The sequence below is a fragment of the Grus americana genome, chromosome 5, assembly GCF_028858705.1.
Source record: "Grus americana isolate bGruAme1 chromosome 5, bGruAme1.mat, whole genome shotgun sequence".
In the NCBI taxonomy this organism is placed as follows: Eukaryota; Metazoa; Chordata; class Aves; order Gruiformes; family Gruidae; genus Grus; species Grus americana.
The window spans coordinates 66,835,630-66,859,966 of record NC_072856.1 but is presented as its reverse complement, the minus strand read 5'-3'; the positions used below and the strand labels follow the sequence as shown (position 1 = coordinate 66,859,966).

Sequence of the window (24,337 nt, the reverse complement as noted above, 5' to 3'; positions counted from 1 at the left end):
GAAAATGGAGGAGACATCTCTAAACAGTTAGCTAGCACCATCTCTTTGCCTACCACTAAGAAAGGCAAAACACAAAGATGCACAGGTGTAGCTTAGAGTCCTCCAGACTCAGTACAGGAAACCCAGACAGGCAGAGAGAAATGTTTTTTTCTACTACTTGCACCTGAGCAGGGAGTTGCCCTCAATTCTGGCACAGCAGTCCATCAGCTTATGTTTGCGTGGCAGTATACAAGTATCAGCCTTGATTTAGAGAATCCATCACATCTATAGGATGCGATGTAAGCAGTTCCACAGGTTTGCTGTTCTTGCTTATAAAACACATGGCTCCTTTCCACGCCAGGACCATCTGACACCCCCACCACTGACCATTTATCACTTACAGACATTGACTTCTTGGGGGAAAGGCTAAGCAAGCAGTACCTCCCTCCTTAGTCTTACCTAGTAGAGGTATTACCCAACAGACATCATATTCTTTGGTTATATGGCAAAGGCACAGTCACAGGGCAGCATATCGCTCCAGTCCACAATGCAGTTGGATCCAGCCTTGAACTCCAACTCCTCGCTGTCTCACTGCCCTCAGTCACAAGAGTATAAGCCATCTCTCTGCCTTCGCCTCCCCTCAAGAAAGGTAACAACCCCACACCCACGCAGAAGTCTTTTAGTTTGTTATGAAAAGAGAGATTTTTCTGAAAAAAATACACTCATTTTTTATCCTGGATGAAATTCCTCATTAATTTGTGCTGTGTTGTCCAGCAAATACCAAGCTACTCTACAAAAGAATTTATTCTCATGCCTGCATTTGGTATTTGATGCCAAATGGAGACTTAGTGCCTCAGTATCAATCTCTTCACTCCAAATCATGAGCTTAAAATAGCAGATGATGGGAATAAAACTAGAACAAAGACAATAGTTACAGTAGTCCCACTAAGGTTAATGGGACTATTCAGTAGAATGGCTAAGGTGAAGGAGAAACAGTTCTTTACTATGGGGAGAAAACAAGCCAAACAATAACAACACACAAATGTTAAACACTTTCAGATACTTCTGTCCTGTAAGTCTGTTTAGTAACAGTTAATGGAATAACAAATAAGTGATATTACATTACCCACCCAGCACACTTTCACTCAAGAAACAATGCAGCCATGAACTTTTCTCTGCATAACATGGGATATGAATGGGGTACTGTTTCTTAATCATTCTCCTAAATGTTTATAGGATGGAAATAAGATCTTAATATAACTAGAGGGGCCACAGGAGGGACACTTTAAAGGCTGCACTACCATGTGTGTCAATACCAAGAGCTAAGCAACATCTGGTTTAATTCATTTTTTGAGCTGTTTACTAACTGGAGACTAGGTGTTATTTCCTCTTTGAGATGGGAAATGCCTTTAATTGATGCCGGTGTGTCTCCCTCATGCCAAATGGGCACTCATGAGACACTATGAAAACCAGTTAAGCAGTTGTGGTAGAAACAGGGGCTAGGATTTGCCTATGGTGTCTCTCTAGATCGCAGGCCCTTGGAACAAAGGCTCTTACTGTGCATGTCAGTGTAGCATTAGGTCCTACAGAGCTTGAATTCAGTCAAGGCTTCTCAATGTTTCTGGAACACAAATGTATAAGAAGATTGCTATTTCCAAAAAACTATACACTCCTTTGAACAAAGGAAATTACCATTTCAACATCATATTTTCCAGAATAAGGTACAGTCTTTAAGGTATGCTACCCACCAATCATTTTTAGAAAAGTAACTTTTACAATCACCTGTCAGCGATACCGTTTTAGGGAGACCTTTTGATTAGTTGGACTCAGTTTGTCTTCCAAAGAATTAGTTAAACATTAGCAAAGTTGCTCATGAATAATTTTTCAGAAAAAGCTGGGGGTTTTTTTTTCCCTTCACATCCATGTTTGGCTTTGTGATCACAAAATGCGAAAGCAGAAACAATTCAAGGCTGTTAGAGAAAAATCAAACTTTCCTCAGATCACTTGTATCAGCAAACAAGTTTAAAGCGCAGCTGCAGATAGGCTACGTAGACAGGCTTTTTGAGCATTTGCACAAAACATCAAACCACATTAATAGCCATACGAACATGCCAGAAAAGGTCATTTGAAAATCATTATGCATTCATTTCTAAGAGTAACACCTTGAGGCCCCCTCTGTGAATGTGGCTGTACTGCAGCCATTTCCTTTCATGTCAGAAATGTTTTTTGGAAGTTTGGCATAAGAATCACACTAATATTTTCATTAAGAAAAAATTCAGATTCCGCAGCAGGTCCTTGAAAACAGCAGTGTAATGCAAGTCTTTGAATTTTTATCATTCGCAACCCAATTTCAACTTTGCCTTACATCACAATAAAATTGCTTCAAAGCTAATTTCAGTCTGGTCCCAAGAGAGCATTTGTCCATATCAAGAAAACTGGTATTTAATTTAACACTATTACATACACTTGCTAGTGCAGCCGGATGCCCGACTGGAACAGCAGAGTTAAGACAGGTCAGGATGAAGGTGCACTGGTGGGGCTTGGCAGAGAACATGCTTTTAGTGCTTTTGGCTCTAGTTGAGAACATCAGTTTCTCGTTGGTGAGTTCTGAAAACAAAGTGCTTTCCAAAGAAAAAAGGAAAGAAATAAAAGAAATCCCTTCACAAATTCTACTTTGGACGATTGTGTATTGGTGTCATAACTTAAAATCAACAAACCATACAAAGGAGGTGAATCAAAGTTAAACACATCTGTGGACATTACATTCTTTGATTCTACTTCTTACACCTACTTTTCAAAACAGACTTCTGCTGCATCAGACTCAGCTGGAAGAAGCACTTTTATTCAAGTTCTCCCAGCCAGTGCTCCTCCACAGGTATTAACTCCCCCTGGGGAATGCAGGCACAGAGGTAATAAACATATTCGTTTCATTACAACATCTTAAAAAATGTAAAAATTCTAAAAAACCAACTGTAAGCTGACCTCCAGCCAAAGTACACATTAATTATACAGCTTAAGTCAGGCGGATGCTCAAGGAAAAGAGATATAATATTACACCCAGTTGGATACTTTGTAGTTAGCACAAATGTAATATAAAGCGTACCAGAGTTTGTCAAGTGTCTGTCTGGATTTTCAGTTTTCATTAGTACTATAATTAAAACCACATTTTCAGCTATATTACCTATAACAAGAAAGGAATGAGAAATGAGGTTGTCAAGGTCAGTCTCTTTCTGCTCTTTATACCGAGTATCTGCAGGCCACAAGTTGTTGAATTTGGTGTAAACCAGAGTAATAGGATGGAATGTCACGTTACAACCAAACCTTTGTGGTTGAAAAGACAAACTTATGAGGTCACTTCCTTTTAATCACCAATGGAGCATATTTATCAACAGTCATATAAGTCAGGAAGACAGGCAGGCAGATGACAGACAGACTGACAGATATATGGAAACACAAACACCCTAAACACAGATATGACAGAGCTGATGCACAGAAACATTCCTTTTCAGAAAGCTGTGCTTGATCTTATGCTGTGATAGTCCTTCCCATTTATAAATGACACCACTGTAAACAGCTTTTATGCCCTTTCTATGGTTTGACACAGAGGACACAACAAAGATTAGGAAAATATGAACAATGGATAACTTGGACAAGAGCAAGCTAAGAAGATTTAGACCCAGATTCATATTTTTAACACTTTCAGAGAGTTCACAATTTTGCTTAAGATCTATAAGACAAAGTGACCAGGTAGCAGATGATAAACTTCCTAGCAGAGAGGCATATTGTTCCAATCATTATAGTGGATGCCTTAATTAGAGATTGGTGGTGAAAAGCAGCATAGCTTCATTGAACTCGGCAGAGGTCAACATCTTACTAACGATCTAGCCCATAAATTTCAGTATTAAAAATGCAATTTTTTCATATTCGAGTGCAAGTAAGTACTTGAGGCAACCAAGGCACCAGTGAATGCAAATAGGATTCCCTAGATGAGCATGTGGTCTAGAAAGCAAGTATGGTTTTAGCTTTCAGGAGAAGCCAGAAAGAAAAAAAAAAAACAAAAAGCAAAGCAGCTGATCAGTCATGTTAAATATAAATGACAGTTTATTTGTGATACTAAAAAGGGATTTTAGCTTCATTTAAAAAAAACCCGCTATGAAGGAGATGAGTGAACTATTATGACACTGAAAGGCTTAAAAACGATACCCCAGGAGATAACATTCTGAGAATAAAGTGAAAGAGCTCATATAAAATACAAAAGGTGTGTTGTAAAGAAGGATCAGAAGGGCAGACTTTGAGCTTCATCTAGTCATAAATCAAAAGCTTGTTCTCCATCATTCTTGTCTATGAGGTCAGCTTTGATTCCCAAGCTACAATTCCCAAAGGATGGAGGTATTTCTATTGGCAAGTATGTGTCTTTCTTCCCCCAGGCTGGCTCTGCCAGCCCTGCTGTCACCATGGACTGTCATTATCTCTATCTCTTTACTGCCCAGGATTGTTCCATCCTGGAGCCATAGGGAACTATCACAAGGCTGTGAGAGGAAAACCCAGTTGGAAGACTAAGGGCATTTGCAACAGATTAATTGACAAAGAAGTTTATCAAGACAGGTCATCTACAATAGTTCAGTCATTCTCCTTCATAGTGGCCAAATGCTTTAGGCTCCAGGTGACACATTAGGAATACAAAAATAAGTGTGTGGAAAAAAAAGCGGCTTAAAAACTCTACCACCAAAAAAAATATTCAGAAGTACAACTCTCTACCCAGTCACGTGCTTCATAATTTTTTGTGTCTGAGTAGCTTAAGCATTAATCTTTTAGCTTTTACTCATGCAGACTGCTCACACTTATAAGAATAGTCTGTGTAAACAGAACTACCCACCTCAATGCTAGAGGCTGGCTTAGCACCTCCATTTGCAGTCATCCATCTCCATGTATACAGATAAAGGGCAGACGCTTTTGATACAGAAACATTTACAAAATACCTTCAGAACGTTGTTTCCCTGATTTTCATGTAATGTACTAAATCAAATAATAATGATCAGTTTTATCTACATTTCATGAATCAAAATGTTTCAATATTTTTTATCCTATCTAAAAAATTGTTAATTTCAGAATACTTCTTGGGTATTACTCAATTACAGCAGACTTTTACAGTCGTCTTGCACAGTGGATTCTATTATTTGCCCCATTAGTATTACAATGGTTTTACTTCAGTAATTCTCACTTAATATAGATAAACGTTGCTGTGTGGCAGTAAAACTTGATAGTTACTGCAAGTATCTTTAACAAAGATAACATTTACAGAGAATAATACAGACATCTGATCCTATATGTTTCTAGAGATAAAAACCTTCATTCTTTCAGCAACAATTTGTAAAGGAAAGGCGTTGATAGGTATAAAGTCCAAATTTTTAAGACAAGATCGCCCTCTACTGCTTAGGAGAAAGTAAAACTAGGAATGAATATCCTTACCTGTACGAAGTCTTTACGTAACCCATATATGAAGCTCCTGGCCCAGAAATGCTTTGCAAACCTTGGTGGCTTCACAGCCTGGGAGTTATTCCCTCCCTCACAAGCATACTGCTGAGTGAACTCAGTGACTGCAGTGCACCCTCAGCAAGTTTGCTGACAACACCAAGCTGCGTGGTGCAGTTGACACGCTGGAGGGAAGGGATAGCACCCAGAGGGACCTTGACAGTCTTGAAAGGTGGGCCCATGAGAACCACATGAAGTTCAGCAAGGTCAAGTGCAAGGTCCTGCACATGGATTGGGGCAATCCCAAGCACAACTACAAGGCTGGACAGAAAATGGATGGAGAGCAGCCCTGAGGAGAAGGACTTGGGGATGTTGGGGGACGAGAAGCTCAACATGACCCAGCAATGTGCGCTGGCAGCCCAGAAAGCCAACCGTGTCCTGGGCTGCGTGTCCAGCTGAGACCCCCCTGCAGTACTGCATCCAGCTCGGGGGTCCCCAGGACAAGAAGGACATGGAGCTGTTGGAGAGAGTCCAGAGGAGGCCACGGAGATGATCCGAGGGCTGGAGCACCTCTGCTATGGAGACAGGCTGAGAGAGTTGGGGTGGTTCAGCCTGGAGAAGAGAAGGCTCCGGGGAGACCTTAGAGCCCCTTCCAGTCCCTAAAGGGGCTCCAGGAAAGCTGGAGAGGGACTGGTGACAAGGGCAGGGAGTGACGGGACAAGGGGGAATGGCCTGAAGCTGCAGGAGGGGAGATGGAGATGAGATGTGAGGCAGAAATCCTTCCCTGTGAGGGTGCTGAGGCCCTGGCACAGGGTGCCCAGAGAAGCTGTGGCTGCCCCTGGCTCCCTGGCAGTGTTCAAGGCCAGGTTGGATGGGGCTTTGGGCAACCTGGGCTAGTGGAGGGTGTCCCTGCCCACGGCAGGGGGTTTGGGACTAGATGATCTTTAAGGTCCCTTCCAACCCAAACTATTCCATGAGTCCATGAATAACTCCACAGCAAGATGCCAAGGACAGGAGGAAGATTTATACACCCTTTCCTCTCTCTGAAATTGGTACACAACTCCCTCACATGCAGGGAAGTTGATGTAGACTCATTTGCATGGTATGCTTGCCCTTTACTGCACGTAGGCCTTGTTTTTCCCCAAGCTGCTATTCAGTGCCCTCCGGACTCACAGGAAAATATATAGATTGCTTAATAGGATAATATCCTTAAATAAGTATTATCATACATCACAAAGCATCTTTACCTTAAGTATTCTAAACTTGCTTACAAACACTAAGCCCATCAATCCAAAATCATATGGTGGAATGAAAAGACACATTAAGCCAACAATGGGACTAGGCCAAAACCATTCTTGTAACCCACAGAATTGCACCAAAAGAGTGTAATTTCTTGATTCTTTCCAAAATCTATTAACAGATCTTTGAGGTCTGGATTTCCTTCTATAAAAACAGTGGGGTTTTGCCATTATAGCTTACTTACCCAAGTGCCTATTACTTCTATATTATAGCTTCAACCAATTTAATAAGGCAGTCAGGCCCACATAAGTCTCTTGGATTCTTGCTAGTAGTCATCTTCTAAAAACAGGCTTAGTGTTTGTCACCTGCCATCCCAGTGATCTCAATTCCATTTCAAGAAAGTAGCAGCATACCAGAGTAGTTTGGTGAACTCATTACCAGAGGCCTTTGAAATTCTTGGGTGAACACCTTTTGCTTCTAGCCATTTATTCTTAATTTTTTAACCTCTTCTACTGACACTATAATTCAAGGCAGTTCATCAAAGACATCTTGAATAAAGAAAGACTCTAATCTTAGAAGATTCCTAAGCTACTCTGCAAAGAATATGGACTCAAATAATTCATTTAAACTTCAACCTTCTCTTCATTAAGGATTCATCTTACATTACTGTCAATAAGCCATAAAAATTCACTGGCAAGTTCTGCTTCCAATACAACTGGAAAAAGCATATTAGTAGTTTTGTATCTCCAGGGAGTTTGCTCCTCAAAATCTTTTTAGTCATGTTACTATCACCTTACATTTAACTTGGGTTAATTCATCTAATTCATCTAAATATGATGAATGTCTATTAACTTCCAATAGTGTTCTCTTCTCTACTCTTCAAGTGATAAACTTTTTTCTTTTGTTGTTTTGGTTCTTCAAATGTTTCCTTACTATCACAGACTCCATGAAACCTGCACCATGAGACCTGGAAGATGATACTTCCAGCTAAATTTTCCCAAGTGAATGACGAATTACTGTGTGCAGGATTTGGGTTTAAAAAAAAAAAGTAACTAGATGATTGCAAAGCCTGTCTCCCCAGAAGTTTACCATTGAGCTAATATCAATGCTTTTGTAAAGCATTGGACACAGCTGCAGATGGAACTTCAGACAGGCTGGACGAAGCATTTGGGTGATGCATTTTGCTTACGGATATTATGATCACCACATTTTGAGCCAAGATGATTCTCTCTGAAGTGAAATGAGTAGACACCCAGCAAAATAAATGACATACCTGCTGGCAGTGTGTAGGTATAATTCATCCAGTCATTCTCCTTCCATTGCACAAGCTTTTGGCATGTATGGCACTTTGACCTCTCTGCCATCACCACCCAACTTCAGCTCCTGACCGCTGCCATCCTTTTGACTATTTACAGTCTTTGACAATACTATGGAGATGGCTCGGTGAAATTCATTAGCTTGTGTTATACAGGAGATTTAATGAGATCATTTGATAACCCTATTGCTCCTAGATTCCCAAATACAAAAGTAAGATTTAGGAGCCAAAAAGGACTTCTTACTTCTGATGCATCCTACTAGGCCAGTTGGGCAACGTAGCTTCTTTTTATCAAACTCCGGTTTTTAATTAACTGAAGAAATTTCCCAAACCATTTGGGGAACACTTCTAACTATTTTTTTCACTGATGACTTAAGTGGATTTTTTTCACTAATGACATGAGTGAATGGAAAAAACCAGATGCATTTCAAAAATCTTCAAAATAAAATTCCTTTCTACTTTATTCTTCCAAAAATTGCATTTTTATTTTTGGAACCACTCCAGTAACTTCCATCCACTAACATTCTCAGGGCAAACCCTTCTTTACAACATACAGTTTAAAGGAACAGGCTAAGATGAATGACTGCAGAAGTAAGAAAAGAAAGAATCCTTTGACTTTGCATCGAGTGCTTTAACCCGTGTTTCTCACAGTCACCACGCATATCCACAGACACAAAAAGCAATATATTTTAGTCACTGAAGATGCAGGTACTAATCCCTGGCACTGACTTCAGCCACATCCCCCCTTCATTCCTCTGCCCTCCTGGACCAAGTCCCTTGAAATCAGATTTTACAGTTCAGAAGTAACTATTGTTACTATTGCATTTTTCCACTCCAAATTGCATTTTGGTAGCTTAGAATCCTTCCTTGGCTTGAAAAAAACTGGACTGTGAATGTTTAAGTATCTCATAAGTCACCCCAACTGATGAGACTGTAGCTAATTTTCACTACAACTGTCTGAAAAACAGGAAAAATTGAGAAAGAAAACATGTAAATTTATTCAGTCCTGTGCTCTGATAATATTTCCATTGACGAGCATGTAAAAAAAAAAATTCACTATGCCAAAACCTTCAAAAGCTTTCCTGGACTATCAAGCTTTAAACATAATTTAAACATATGTTCATTTATTAAATATTTGGTTTGGTTCCTTTACTTTCATTATGGTTCACGAAATTATTTCACAGGCACTCACTCAAAACTTCACCTCCTGCTGTTTTCACATGACTGAAGCAATAATTCAGCTGTCTGTTTGGGACTTTATATCATCTCTACTGCTAAAACCTGTGATGTCATAGACCAAATATTTAATACCATTGAAAAGACAATGTCTGGAAGAGCAAGTCAGAAACACACAAAAATCCTAGCCTCACTGTAGCCTTCTTATGAGCAACTTGGTAAGTGCAATGAAAAAGGACAAATTAATCTATATATGATATTTTCTATTTCATCTTTGTTACCATAAAGGAACTATACATTTTAAAAGTCCAAATTTATATTAGCTGGATCAATGTTAAACAAGAATTAATTATCTATGAAGCTAACAAAAGAAAAGAGAAATAGTATTTCCTAGGGAGAATATGATGTCCAGTTAGCGTAAACCAGGACAGCCACCAAATGCGGCAACCTGATCAGTCGAAGACTTGGCCATCTAAGTTTTTTGCTCTTTCACACTTCCCTTCTTTCCCACTGTAACTGCCACGTCCTGTTTAGATTGCTGCTATGAAAATTCACATTCATTGAAAACCACAAATACAGAAAAAAAAATTCATAAGAATTCAAATAATTTTGCTTGCAAACAGGATCTCACCCTCCAAAAGTTTTACAGTAATTATTGTTAGGTTTTAAGGGATATTTGAATAATAATAAAGAAAAAGTAGGTCCCACAAGGAAAATAACAAGATCTACATAGCTACATATAACTTGGAATAAAAATTACTCATATCATATGTCAAGCCAATGCCCGACTTTTGATGCTCAGCTCCACAGGCAACATCATATTTGAAGCAAATATGACTTTATCCCTTGTAAATCAAGTAACTGCACAGGCCAGTATGCTGCTGCATACATACACAATGCAATATAGATAATCCACAAATGACCTGCTTTGGAGCAGTAAGACACAACTGTTGCAGTCTCATCTACTGTATGGTTGTCATTAACTGTGATTATTACTTGTATTTTCGTAGTGCTCATACAGTCAAGTTATAATCGAAGCACACAGTGCTAAGAACTTAGTTAAAAATATTTTTAGTTTTTACTTCATTTATCAGGCAATTTCAGTTTGAAATTCAAAAGGAATCATACAGTAGGGAAAATCTTGCTTTTAAATAATCATTTCCATTAAAATAGGATTCTTCAAGGTCATGAACAGACCACTGTAAAAAGAACAAGTCATAGAAACAAAAAGTAGCACTACAGAGACTTTCTTTGCCACATTAGTTACAACTTTGTGTATTTAACACAAACAGAAACGAAAAAAAAAAAAAGAACTGTGATAAAAGATGGGCTGACAAGAAACATGTACCATCTCATGTCAACTGCACAGGATGGCACAACTCTCGACTCCAAAGAGCACTAGACCTTCTCTGTAGCTGTAAAAGGCTTCACATTTCAATCCAGAATAAACAGGGATTTGTTGAAGACTGCAAGTCAAAATATCCTGATCCCAGTGACACTTACATCATTAGTCTCAATAAAAGCAGGGCTGCACCCTGCCTAGAAACGTTCAACAATTGCCAGTAACCATTATAAAACTGCATGGATTACTATTTTATTTACCTGTGTCCTCAGCAGTTACTCTACAACAGTGTTTTTCATCACCAGCTTTAGGGCCAAGTCTCTGTTCTGGTTTTAATTCAATAGACAAGTAGGATTTATAAAGCTAGACAGAGCTTAAGCCCCTCTGTCTTTTAACTCTCAACTCCATGGTACTATCCTGGCAAAACAATCCATAAATCCAGTTCTAGCGCAGCAGCAGCATGTAACACCATATTCACCAGTAAGTCACTCTGTAAGCCAACAGCTGTGCTCAGTAGGCAGGGTGGTTTTATTCAGAGCTATAGAGAAATTACAGTTTTGAAGCTTTATTGACAGAAAGGACAGCCAGTCCATGAGCTTTATGTTTACACCAGCTATCTGCCACAAATGCATTTGGGTTGTGATGGAAAGCAATGAAAAATGACATGCGCATAAAGAAAAAAAGAAGTTCCCTCAAAAATTTTGGAGTAAGAAGGTAATGGCTTGTTATCCTCAAATAACATATCTTGCAAAGAATCTGCCTTCAGCAAACACTTTGGCTTGGAGCAGACAATCACCATTCACAAAGATTTCTGTCGGTGTTTTATTGGCACAGTTTTGGAATAAAATCCTAACAAAATATACTCAGGCATAGCTGAAGAACTAAGTAACAATGTGGAAAACATACAGAATCTCCCAAAATTGTGCTTGCAGTTTTAAAATTTTCTTTTGTGTCTCAGGTTAGAACTGTTTCTCCAAACATTACACAATTTTATCTCACATAAGAATTTTCCTTATTGTGAGGTGCAATGTAAAACTTATAATGTAGTGGTGTTCAGTTTTCTACAAACATACAATTTAAAGTCCAAGGAGAAAAAAAAGAGAAGATGCTTGAAAATTTTGAAGCTCTGTTCCACCTATTATTTTTTTCTTCCAAAAACAACAATCTGAAAAATTTAAATGATGCCCCATGCAATCTTCTGGTGGTATCACCAGTGGAATGCTCCCAAAGACATTACAGTGCATCTCTTGGAACACTACATATATTAATTAGTCTTACTAAAACACAAATTCTAGAAACTAAGATATGAAATGAGAGGTGACTAACAAGTCTTTGGCATTACATGTGGTTGTTTGGAATAATCAAGTACCAATGATTTTAAAATTATTTCAATGGTTTGGACATTTCAGATCTCATTTGGCTCCTTGCAGGAAAAGAACATAGCTTGTTTGTCAAAGGTTTGTCTTTGAGCAAGATATGTGCTGAGACTATACACCTTCAAGTTCATTCACGCCTTGTTTTGCACTAGCCCCTGGCTGTCTCCACTGCATACACACTAGTTCACCCCCAGGCTGTTACCTGAAGTACATCAATTCTTTATTTTGTCTGGGACACCTGAGGGCAGAAGAACAGATAGAAGATACTACATAGATGAGACACTCCACCATCCCCAGGGATAAGGGCTCTTCCCCTGACCCAAGGACAGCATAACCCAGTTAGGCTTAACTGGATTTGTCTGGCAATCGGAAAGTTAACGCTTTACTGGTATGACAAGTTATGAACCCAGGGTATAAAGATCTTCACTTTGGTTTGGTGCACACAGACATGAGAGCTGGATGTAACCTGAGTAACATTTGAAAGCCAGCTGGCTCTCAGGAGCTTGATTGCTGAGAAATAAAAATAACTTGAAACCCAGATAGGTTTGAATAGGATTGCTTTCACAGCGGTCACGACTGGGTCCAGGAGAAAATTCTTAAGATAACCCACCAGACCTGTCTGGATTTTCATACACCATTTTCTTACATTACAAATTCTGTATACGGGTTCTGCTGCCAGACCACAAACCCATTCTACGTTTAAAGACATTTAAAGCCTGGGGAAATAGGGTTCCTTGGAAAATCTTGCTGTTTGACCCACCTCACTGCAAATTATTTTTAATATCTCTGGGAGGGTATTTACTACTGCATTAGAGGCATAAGTGTCTTATGTCATGTAACATAAGCGTTACTATCTCTCTCAAAGCAAAAAGCCAACCAAAAAAATATAAACCCAAGCAGCTACCATGTAAGCACAAACTTACAACTCAAATTCTTATTGACTGTTGTTGCCAGAGTTTTGGTTTTTTTTCCTCAAAACTTGAGGAATATTATGAACAAATAAGGTAATTACCTGCATTTAGATATGAAACCCTGGGATAATGCAATTCATGTAGACTAAAGAAAGACTTAAATTATTTTCAGAAACAATTGGTATGAATCTTACCTCTGGATATGGTGCAAAGATATTACAATACCTGGAACAAAAGACTGAGAAATGAATGAGGGCAAATGGAACCACTAAGATACCAGCCTTTCCCAACAACTACCATTCTTCGGTATTCCCTGTGCTTGCAAAGAAAAATTATTCTTTATTTAGAGCACCATAACATTTCCCACTGTATATCAAACATTTAGCACATAGATAATGTGTTAAGACAGAAGATAATGTCCCTATTTGAAAGCAAAGCTAAGTGGGTCCAGAGGGTGTCTGCACCAGAAAAGAGGTTTTACCCACGCAGAACAGGAAGACATGACAAGAAGGAAAAGGATTAAACTCAAGCAAAGCAATCAAGGTAATACTTTAGAGTAAGAAAATACCCATTAGGCATTTCCCAACTATAATTACATCCAGGTTTTACAGAATCACAGGTTATGTAGGCTGGAAGAGACCCCAAAGGTCTCTAGTGCAACCGCCTGCTCAAGGCAGGCCCAGGTAAGACTGGCTGCCCAGGGCCCTGTGCAGCCAAGGCTGGAGGTCCCACAGCCCCTCCACTCCCTTGCTCCAACACTTGGAGTAAGCAATTATTTTCTTGTAAGGAGTACTGACTTCCCATGTTCCAAATTTTGCCCACTGTCTCTTCTTTTTCCCCTACACACCTCGAAGAAGAGCATGGCTCCACCTGTTCTGCACTCTCCTATTAGATATCTGTAGACAGCAGTTCCTGGCCCAACCATTTAGATAAAAGTCCAATTAAAATTCTGGTTAAATCATACCTTCTTCATCACCATCTCTCACCACTGAAATAAACCTTCCAAACTATGTATTTCAGCCCATGCCCGTGACTATTTTTCTTCACTTTGCACAGGCCTCCAATCTATAAACTCACAAAAATTTACCAGAAGGTAAAGCCTTGATGTTGATGCATTCCTTTTTATATACCAAAAGGACACTTCGTTGCAGACCAACTCCTATTAGTCTTTCCTATAAAATGCACCACAAACAAGCTGATCTAGATGCTTTAGCACATTACAATTTGATGTGCTGGGCAATAGCTCAATTTAAGAAATAAACAGACAACCCTAACAGGTAGTCAGCTAATAAACATAATATTTGTCATTTAATGCTGCAAGATGCCTAGGCTAATAAGGAATCCCACAGGACTTCCTCAGGTTTGGGTTGGTTTTATTTCCCCCAACCTTTTCCCTACATTTACTTCAGATTTCACATTACATACTGTATCTACTCAAGACTACAAACTCTAGCCTCATGCTTTGCAGACTCCTTGGCATTACCAGCTATTATTACTAGTTTAAATTCCATGCAATACCATACTGATTTCTACCACGCAAAGGCACCCAAACTCCAGAGAATTCCTTTGATCTTTTCAAAGAACAACCAGGAGGATTATCATTGTTGCTATTTTTTTGTATTTATCCATCTCATGTCACTGCTTCCATAAAGATATAATCCTCAGAGTTCAAGTCTGCAACACCTTCCACAGGAATAAGCAAAATCAATCACAGGGGAAAAAAAAAATACAGAAAATTTCATATCTATATCAAACAGTACAAGTGTTGCACATAATCTCTAAGGGGACCAGAGCTAAAAAGACACTGAACAGAAGCAAACAACATACCAGTTCCTTCATGCAGTGGTTGTAGGAGTTAAAGTGATGTTTGCAGCTACAGTGGCTGGCTGTCCTCATGTTGCCTCAATTCTTAGGACGTCTTTCTTCCCATTTCTCATCTTAGCCACATCTGCATTGTTTTAATTTGTCATTATGCTCAGTAATGTAATTTTTGTACATCTGCTATCATATTCTGGGTTTTAATAAGCTGGCCTTCTCCTTGATCCTCTCATCATTCATTTCTTCATCCCCAGAACCTACCCTAAATCCTGCAACACCAAGCAATTTGCTTCTACAATCCTTTTCAGGCAGGTTTCATTAAAACCTCCAGCTGCAGAACTAATGTTACTAATGTAGAACTAAAATCTAAAATCTCCACACCTGGAGATCTTGCACCGGCCCTACTGGGAATCTCACCAAACTCAAACCACTTAAGGAATTTGTACACAGCCATGCTTTTGACTTCAAAAGACATCTTTGAAAGTCTCCATGACCGTACATTATCCTCTAGATCAATGCCAAAAAATCACTGTTTGTGATAGTTTTACACATGTCTAAGCACAGACTGTAGAAATGCCTTGATGCAATTTTTAACAACAAAATTCCATGCTATCAATTTATGCATGTCTTCCTATTAAATAATGGCCAGAGTTACTGACATGATAAACCAGAAACACTGCAAAAAAGAGGTCTACTAAAAAGCCCTAACCATGGGCAACAGCCTAGCTCTTAAAAACCAGGCAGCCGGAGTCCTTTTTTTTTTTTCCCCTGGAGCCATATTTTACATTAGTTAGGCTAAGATAAAAACTCCATGTAACGTTCCTAAAACCTGTTTGCACAGAACATTAGAAAAGAGGGCATTGACAACAGCAGGATGTGGACAAATCTAAGTGCTTTAAGTCTGAATTTTCCATGAGCTCTCACAAGAGCACACACTGCAGCCACCTGCCTTCTACATGGAGTTGTGAGTCAGCTACCTAAGCAGCAATGCCAAGGGCACATCTGTGAGGTCTGGACAGTCTTACTGCTGCCAGAATATTTGACATTAAGTTCATGGTTTAAAAGAGCACGCATTGCTCATTTTCTGCTTTTAGAAAATCCTATTTTGACTGCACACAGACTTCACCACCTAAAACCTCTGCAGGGCACCTGCAAGTCTCTTGAAAACTCCCCATGAAGGCCACAGCTACACGCAAAAACCATGCTAATACCAAAAAGGGCCAGCAAACTGCACTTCAACCCTCTAGACTCTAAGCATATCCCTGCTTTCACATGTGCTGTGAGTGAAAGCTCACATCTGTCTCCACATCTTAGTCACAGCCTGCATGGATGTAAACTCTGGATCCCACAGGCCTGCTTTTCAGGAAGGGCCCTTCCCTTCAACTTCTCCCTCCCATCCCATCTGCACACCACAACAGATGTAAGACCACCAGAGATGAACAGAAATAAAAGGCCAGAGCTACAGGAATCTGGGGATATTCCATGTTCACTGGGTGCTTTCCAGCACCACATGAATCTCAGGAACAGCATCCCAGATGAAAAAAGCTGAGGCAACTTGGAAGCAATTCACAACAAGCCAGCGACAGCCTACTTCCACTCCCTTTTTTCAGTCAGAAACGCGAAGTCAGCTTTAAAAAGGAATTAAGGGAAGGGGAGAGCCGCCCGGCCCCTGACAGAGCCCTCACAGCACCTCACCCCCAACGGCCACCTGAAGCTCGAGACACAACCCCTTCCCGCCACACCGCCTCAGCCAATCAACGCAAAGCTCACCGCCTTTTTTTAAAAACCCGCCTCTCCTTCGCTACTCACCAATCAGAATGCTTCTCTCGTGAAGCCTCAGGATGCTTTCCACGCATCCGGCGCGCGACAGCTCTCTATTGGACAAAAGGCAGGAAGAGCTCGGCCAATGAGATGGCCCAGGTAGGCGGGGACAGTTCAAACCGGCGGCGGTCCGGGAGCAGCGCCATGGTGGAACCGGTGAGGGCTGGGATCGCGATCGGGATCGCCTCAGCCGAGGGGGCAGGGCGGGCTCGGGCCCCCAAGTGAGTTCCTCGCTCTTCTCCCGCCGCAGCCCTGCGCGATGCAAGCGGGCGGCTTTGACTCCTCTGACGAAGACGCCGCTGAGGAGGACCCGAGGCCGCTCCCGATCTCCTGGTGAGACGCGCCCCGGGGCGGGCCCGGGTGTCTTTTCCCTCAGAAACTACGCGGGCGTTTGCATGTAATCCCTCTGCGGTGAACAGCGAGTTTTTTCCTGAAGGAAACCCGCGCCGGGCCCTGTCACCTGCCAGAGCCAGGACAGAGGTTGTGGATGTGGGGCCAGGTCCGCTTTTGGAAGGGTTTGCTGGTCACTGGCGGGCCGTGCTGGCCCCAATGTCTCGCTGCCAACGTGGGGATTTGTCAATGCTTTCCTCCTCTGGGGCAGGGGTATGTGATGAAGTGCGCTACCAAACCTGTGATTCCCTTGTCTGATGTTGTAGAAATAACACTGGAGTACTTCCATGTTATTCCTGAAATTAAATTATGGGTAGGTAACTCTTCTTGTGGTCTCACAGAAGAGGAATGTCTAGTAGTGAGTTATCTCTGTTCAAATAATCAAAATCTTTTGTTCTGATTTTTTAATTATATTTTTTATATAGGTTGTCTTTGTCTCCTGTCTACTCTTCTGAGTTCCTGGGATTATGTTCCCTTCCGGGTAAGAAGCATTCACTGAAATTTGCAGGCATGTCTGAAGCTGAAGAGAGGTAATACCTTGTACCCCAAAATTCTGTGTGCCATTTACTTGGTGGAGTGACTTGTTTTGTAATCTACCACTGGAATAATTGTTTTGGAAATACTAAAGCTAATCTAGGGAATATCTTAATGCAAGATCATATGGCAGAATGGTAAGAGAATGGTGGCTGACTTCCATTGCCAGTTAAAATATTTGGCTTTTCAGCCTGGTTTACTAGTTATAACAAGCAACAACAGTGAAATAAGACTACTATGACAAATAATTCCTGTATAAAATATATTGGGCTCAAATTACACTCACTCGCTGTGCTGACAGTTCTGTACCACTCTCCCTTAGTGTCTGGGTTGCACTACCATGGCCATGATGTAAAAATAAATGTATAACACTTGAACACCAGTTAACATGCATGCCAAAAAATAGCTGCATTATGGTTTTTAGCTACCTGAGCTGTTCATGTAATAGCTGTTTAATCTAACCTCCAGTCATAGGCCTGCTGATACAGCTCTTGGGCTGCGGGATTCTGCTGTCATGCTTTCAAAAGGTGTTTCAGTATACGCACGATCCTGACTGTTCTCAGGGCGGGCATGAAGATTGTGTGCCTACGGGGCTGTAGGTGAAAGACAGAAGACTGAGGGAGGACACAGTGCAAATACTTGGAGCAATTACTTCTCGCAAACCAAACAATAGCTGTGAATATCATTGTGCGGTGTTCTGTAGGGGCTGCAAAAATGCCTTGTTAGCATGATCTGAGGAAAAAACAGAAATGGCAATATGCTGAAGATTGAATAGTACGGAGGATTTTTAATGTGATTTGTGCTAAGTATTGCAGAACAAGGCACTTTTAACTTTCCTATCAGTCAACATACAACTCTTAAGTGATCTCTATCCAGCCCTTTTATTCGTTGAGGTTTTTTTGGTTTAGTTTGGTTTGTGGGGGTTTTTTAAGCTGTACTCTGGTATATAATATCCAAAACTTTTCACCTGGAAAATGCATAGCAGCTTAAAACCTTGGGCAGGTTTTTTTTTTAATCCTATTACATTACAGTATTAAGCAGATAATAATGTTCTGTAATGTAACTGTCTTCTATGCTAGTGATCTATTTGCAAAAATAAGAACTGTGTTTTAGTTGGGGTGTGGCTTTGTTGTTTGGTTTTGGTGGGAGGTTGTCTGTGCTCTATTCTTCAGCTGTAGGAGCCATTCCATAAATGTCACTTACTGGAGTGGTAATTGTCATTCATAATTTGTTTTAGGTTGCAGGTTTAAGGATGTTAGAAGAAATCTTCAGAAAGATATAGGTGAGTCTTCTGGCCAGCGCATAAGTGCCTCTCATTCCATGTAATGGGCACGAACAATGTGCAGGTAAACTGAAAGCATAAGTTACTAAGAAGCTAGAGATTTACTTTGTCTTAATCTGGAGACTGCAGGAGTTGCTGTTTATCTAATCTGGGCGTAAGGATCCAGGCAGTGGGTATCCGAAACGGTGGTGTTTTATTCATGCTTTTACAATGGACGCTACATGCTATGATGTTAGAATGCAGGGCAGTTCTTTACAAAGTCTTGCTAGGGGTATGTCTGACAGCAATGTCTTTCTGAGTTTTGGTAACACTGTGCTTGAAGATGCAGCAAGTATCTTAGCACAGTCACTGTTATGAGTACTAGATATCATTTTCAAGTGTGCAGTGCCACTTTCTCTGTGGCTTCTCTACCAAATATTGAATAAATAGTCAGGGTATTTCCAGGCTGGAGCGATACAGGCATCTGCATATCTTTCACAGTAACCAGGAGGCCTGTTAAGTCATGTGCAGGAGTAGGCATCTTCAAAGCAGCTAGGATCAAGATGAATTTCAAACTTTAATCTCCTCTTCCCAGAGAAAAGTGAGATTGGGATAGAAAAAATTAAATTATGTAAAGATTTGTGCCGAATATTCATCTGTAAACACTAGAAGAGCAGAGAGAGATAACAAAAACCCACAGTGTTTGGATGTAGTCACAGCTGGAGACGGGACAGAATCATGCAGCAGTTAACAGCCTGTTCCGAGTACTGACAGCTTTCTAGTGAGGCTTGTCTCGAGACTCACTTGGAACTGAGAAAATTCCTCTCATGGGTTACCTGAAGGCAAATGTGGGGGAGACTCAGTAGAAGTAAATGCTGCTCAAAGCAAAATTGCTAACTCCTATTGTCTTAACCTCAAAGATTAAACAAGAGAATCAGTACCAAGTAGCTTATCTGTTTATCCTTAAGCTTGATAGGCTTTTGTTTATTTGCAAGTGTCTTAATCTGTTGGCAGAAGAACTAAAGAACTATGGGACCCAGGATATATTTGTGCTTTGTACCAGAGGAGAGCTCTCAAAATACCGAGTACCGAACCTTATAGACACCTACCAACAGCATGGGATCTGTGTGCACCACTATCCTATTCCTGATGGGGACGCTCCTGACATTGCCAAGTGCTGCAAAATTCTGGAAGAGCTCAGAAGCTGCCTGGAAAGTAACCGGAAAACAATCATACAGTAGGTTCTGGTTGCCTCCCTTTCAGACCACATTCCTGTAAAAGATACCAGCTTCTCTCTAGATACACAGCCAGCTGAAACAGAATCCTGTTTACTTTTTAATCCCTTTTACTTTGTAAGATTTGAATCTCCCATTTCCCCTTGCTCTGACCAGCAAGTGTTTTGAAGTGTGTGTTGAATGGCACTGTATGACTCCTTGCTGCTAGCCTAGTTGGGTATCAGGTATACACTGAGTTGTAAGCTAAAGCAGCTGTTGTCAGAGGATAACACACCCCTGGGCCATTTATCATGGGCTCAGTGGGTTCCAGCAGTGTAAAATTCACTCTTAAATTGCATGAAACTGGTTTGAAGTAATTTCTTTAGACACTTGTAGCTGAGCTCAGGGTAGAGGGGAAGAGCTTTCCAAGTTCCATGTTCCCTGAACGATCCTGCCGACAGCTCCCCACACAGCCAGCCACCGAGTCCTTGGGCTTCCTGCTGATGAAGAACCCTGCTGCTGTCATTAGCTCATAACTATCATCAAAGCCTTAATCTGGAGTAAAATTTAAAAAAAATTGAGATTGTCCATCTTCATGCCGTCGTCTGTGCTCCTGTGCCTTTGGGACTATTGCCATGAATGAAAGGGAACTTTAAAATTGCGGTTTCTCTAGAAAGACACTATTTACGGGAGGTCTGAAGAATAAATGGGAGATAGCCTTGTAGATATTTCTATAGAAATTCTTACTCTGACTTTCTTGTACCGCTGCTCCCCTTGATTATCTTAAGGCAAGAATTGTGTCTATATTTACATACTGAGGGGGCTCTGGGTGTTGCAGCGTACTACAGCTTGTTACAACCAAATGTGTTCTTCTCTTTCAGCTGTTACGGTGGCCTCGGACGCTCATGTCTCAGTAAGCAGTTGCCTTCCCCCTCAATCCCCGAGTAACTAACCCGTCTTTCTTACAAACCTGTTCTCATGAGACAGCGCTGTCTAAAGGAGCCAAATTCTGCCTGAAGCTTAGCTGTGGTTACAGTGCAAACTGCCATTACAGGTAGCAGGCTAGTTATTATATTTGGGCCATTTCTTGAGAAAGGTGTTGCCAAATGGTAGTACCATCAGCTGCCTGTATGGAAACTGTTTGTGACGAGTGACCTAAGTATGTCAGTGGTATAGACCTGAGTATGTAGGTGAGAGGATGGAGGGTCAGGCAGGGTCAGTCTTTCGATGAGGCTGCTAGAAAGTTCTCTCTTACTTTCTGACTTTTTCTCCATTTTCACTGCAAATTTTAGTCTCACCTGACCAGTGGGATTATATTTCCCCTCTTCCCTGAACATCTGAAGAAAAGGAGATGAATCTATTCCTCTGCATCTTTCTTCAGCCCAATGTTCCCCCTAAAGTTTTCAGGGGCATTAGTTATGGCGCATGCCCCAGAAGGAGGGGGTGGTGATACTGCCCAAAAAGCAAATGTGGTCGGAAGACACAAAGGGGAATTAACTGGGTGTACTGGAACTCATTCTTGGAAAGCCTAGGATTTGCCTCCCAAATGCTGCTGGAAAGGCAGGGGGGAGCAGTGGGAGGGTTTTCACCTGTTTCCAAAGCCTGCATGCTTGGGCAGGAGCAGCAGGCAGAGAGGGCCAGTGCCAAGAAATAGTATTCAGCAAAAGATCCAACAGCTCTGCAACCTTGATATGATGGGGTTGAGTTTTGCTAGAGTGCTTTTCCTGGAACAAGCTTGTTCCTGTGCAAAAGCGGTGCTGCGTACAGCACAAGGCGCTCAGTAGCATGCATATGTGTGTACCTTTCCCTTGCAGTAGCTGCGTGTCTCCTGCTTCAGCTTTCGGATGTGCTGGCACCTCAGCAGGCGATAGACAGCCTCAGAAACTTGAGAGGATCTGGGGCAATACAGACCATCAAGGTAATGAGGCTACGGCAGGTAACACACGTGTCGAAACAAGAGTTGTGAGTTCGCATGGTCCTCCCCTTTGCTTCACAAAGGGATCCCTCTGTATTTCTGAGATGCTCTGCAGCTGGTGCCCCTGCTGCTCTCTTGGGTTTGAGCTGCTTCTAGCTTTCTGTCTTGGTCTGCCTCTACTAAATTCAACAGCTATTCTCCCTGCCTGCTCTTCACCATCCTTAGTAACTTGTTGCTTTCTCCTCCTTATCCCTCCTCATCCCTCACTAAGCTGTTGTCACTCTTTCTTTTGCTCACATGCTCCTCACAACTCGGGCATCTGCTTGATTCTTCCACCTTGGCTTTGTTCCATCTTTGTAACCAAGCTAGCCGTGTTCGTCTTCTGTAGCTACCACATTGATATACCGGCAGTCGTCTTTTAAGAAGCATCCCTAGTACTAGTGTTAAAACCATAATGAAATTTTCTTCTTTTGGTGGGATTTTTAGCTACTCTGTGTACGTATTTCTGTTGACATGAATCCTGGATGTCATGCTGTTAAAACAGTGCTGTGTGCAGGAAAGAGGAGCTGACATTTGGAAAGTTAACAAGATATAGATAGTTTCTGAGGAGGAGGAACTGCCTAAAGACTGTCTCTTTGTTAGCTCTCAGCCTCTCTGGAAGGCAAATCTTGTTGAAACTACTTGTGGAAAATCATTTTTCCACAAACCAAAGGGGCAGGTGTGGAGCGGCTTGCAGCCCTGGCTGAAGAGGCAGGGAAGTATATGAACAAATGTTCTAGCTGGAAGCCCTCGTGGCCACCTGGGGTGGATGATCTGTCCTTTAGCCTCTGCTGACCAAAGTTTTTATCTCATTTTCAACATTTGTGTATTAATACTCCACATAATGTATGAGTTGACCTAAGAACTCTTACTATAAACTGTTGTACATAGTTACACTAGCTAAAACCTGTGTTCTGCATCATGGACCCAGTAAGGAGAAAGTAATACACTTGGTGACCCAAATAAAGCAGCTTTGAGTTCTGACATGAAGCTCCCACCTCCTGAGGACCATGTTTTGCATTACCTTGAGCCAGGGTTACCATAGGAGCCCAGCCAGGATCCAGGTAATCTATGTCTGAGGGTGAAAAATTCCTAGAGGATTTGGAGTAAGCACAAGAACAAATAAAGATACTAGAGCGTGCAGTTTTCATCGTGGGGTATCAAACAGCTTTTTAAGATGGGTAGTGTCTTTTCGGAAAGTATAGAGCACTCATTACAAATCTGGCTGTGCTTTTTTCAGCAATACAATTACCTCCATGACTTTCGAGAGAACCTAGCTGCATATCTGGCAACAAAGGATACGATATTAAGATCGGTATCGCGATAACCAATACTGGCATGGTGTATCTTTGTCTACGTGGCTGCGGCAGACACCTGGCCAAGATGTCTCACTCCTGACCATCACAGTTTCTCATCGCTGCTGCCTGTGTGACACAGCTGCTTGCTTCCACATCTACGTGTAAAATGTTAGGGCGGGGGAAGGAAATCCTACAGAACGTACAGCATCTTCCTCTGTTTGGCAGTCTTTTGTACTCACTGCCTTAAAAATACGTGGAAGTGTATTTGTGTTTATTACTGCTCTGCTGGTGGCCTGCATGCTTAATGAGTTTGTTTTCAATAGAATAATGACTCTTACACAGTGTCTACCTCGCATTTAACATCGCTTGGTACCGTGAGCGTCTGCTGCCATTGAACTGGTATGCTGATTATTTCATGCTGACATCTTATGGGCTCCTTCAGTGAAGTTACTGAGTGGAAGGGAGGTCTGGCTGTCAAAGCAGCGACTGCATTTCAGTTTGACTTCATCTGTTCTACGTAGCATCAGAATTGAGACAAGCAATTGGGCATGAAGGCAGGATACAGGAGGAAACAGAATAGTCTGTAACTCCTCATGGCTATGTGCAGGCTTCCAGTGCTCCAGTGTGGGGGAAGGAAAAGGGGGAAGAGATGAAAATCAGGCTGGGATAATGTAGCTAGATAAAAATTACATCACTGGGGTTCTTTAAAAAAAACCAACCCAAAATCAGCTGTATCTTTAAACTAAAGTCAAGCATGGAAACTTTCCTGCTGGATTGCTCTCCCCCTTTTGAACGAATAAGAACTCATTCTAAAATGCCCCAGTGCTGCTCTTGGTGAGTTTGGTGATATTTAGGAATAAGACCCCCCTCCTCATCCCAACAGAAGGAGGTTTTGTACTGAAGATCTGTGACAAGCCAAGCGGGTGGGGTTTTATCTTGATACTGTGCTGGAGCTGCGTGGGTGAGATGCTGGCACAGCACTTCTGCCTGCTAATGCTAGAGCAAGTAAATAAACAATCAGCTGTGGGCTGGAGAGAATCTCACAGCAACGTGCCCGTAACAGTCCACACCCCTCCTGTTTAACTCCTGAACACCAGAGAAGATGAACAGACTTCTCAAGAAAGCACTTAAACTAGTTCTGGCCTATTCTGAGGAAGCGATGATCGCCCAGGCATCCTCCAATGCCCTGTGAGGTAAGTTTTGGCCCTGGGAAGACAGCCTGCATCACCCATGCCGT

At 41.5% G+C, this 24,337-nt stretch overlaps 1 protein-coding gene across 1 annotated transcript; it reads left to right on the top strand.

The window, feature by feature from the left end:
- The first annotated feature begins 16,587 nt into the window (after positions 1 to 16,587).
- On the top strand, positions 16,588 to 23,596 carry CDKN3 (cyclin dependent kinase inhibitor 3). The gene is made up of 8 exons (XM_054827533.1): positions 16,588 to 16,605; positions 16,700 to 16,782; positions 17,265 to 17,320; positions 18,611 to 18,655; positions 19,649 to 19,871; positions 20,730 to 20,761; positions 21,663 to 21,766; positions 23,043 to 23,596. Exons 1-8 carry the CDS (start codon positions 16,594 to 16,596, stop codon positions 23,127 to 23,129), a joined length of 642 nt encoding a protein of 213 aa, XP_054683508.1. The 5' UTR covers positions 16,588 to 16,593; the 3' UTR covers positions 23,130 to 23,596.
- Positions 23,597 to 24,337: the final 741 nt, after the last annotated feature.

Coding starts and splice junctions, on each gene's coding strand:
- CDKN3 (XM_054827533.1), top strand. Junction 19,872..20,729: donor AACCGGAAAACAATCATACA/GTAGGTTCTGGT, acceptor CTTCTCTTTCAG/CTGTTACGGTGGCCTCGGAC. Junction 20,762..21,662: donor CCTCGGACGCTCATGTCTCA/GTAAGCAGTTGC, acceptor TTTCCCTTGCAG/TAGCTGCGTGTCTCCTGCTT.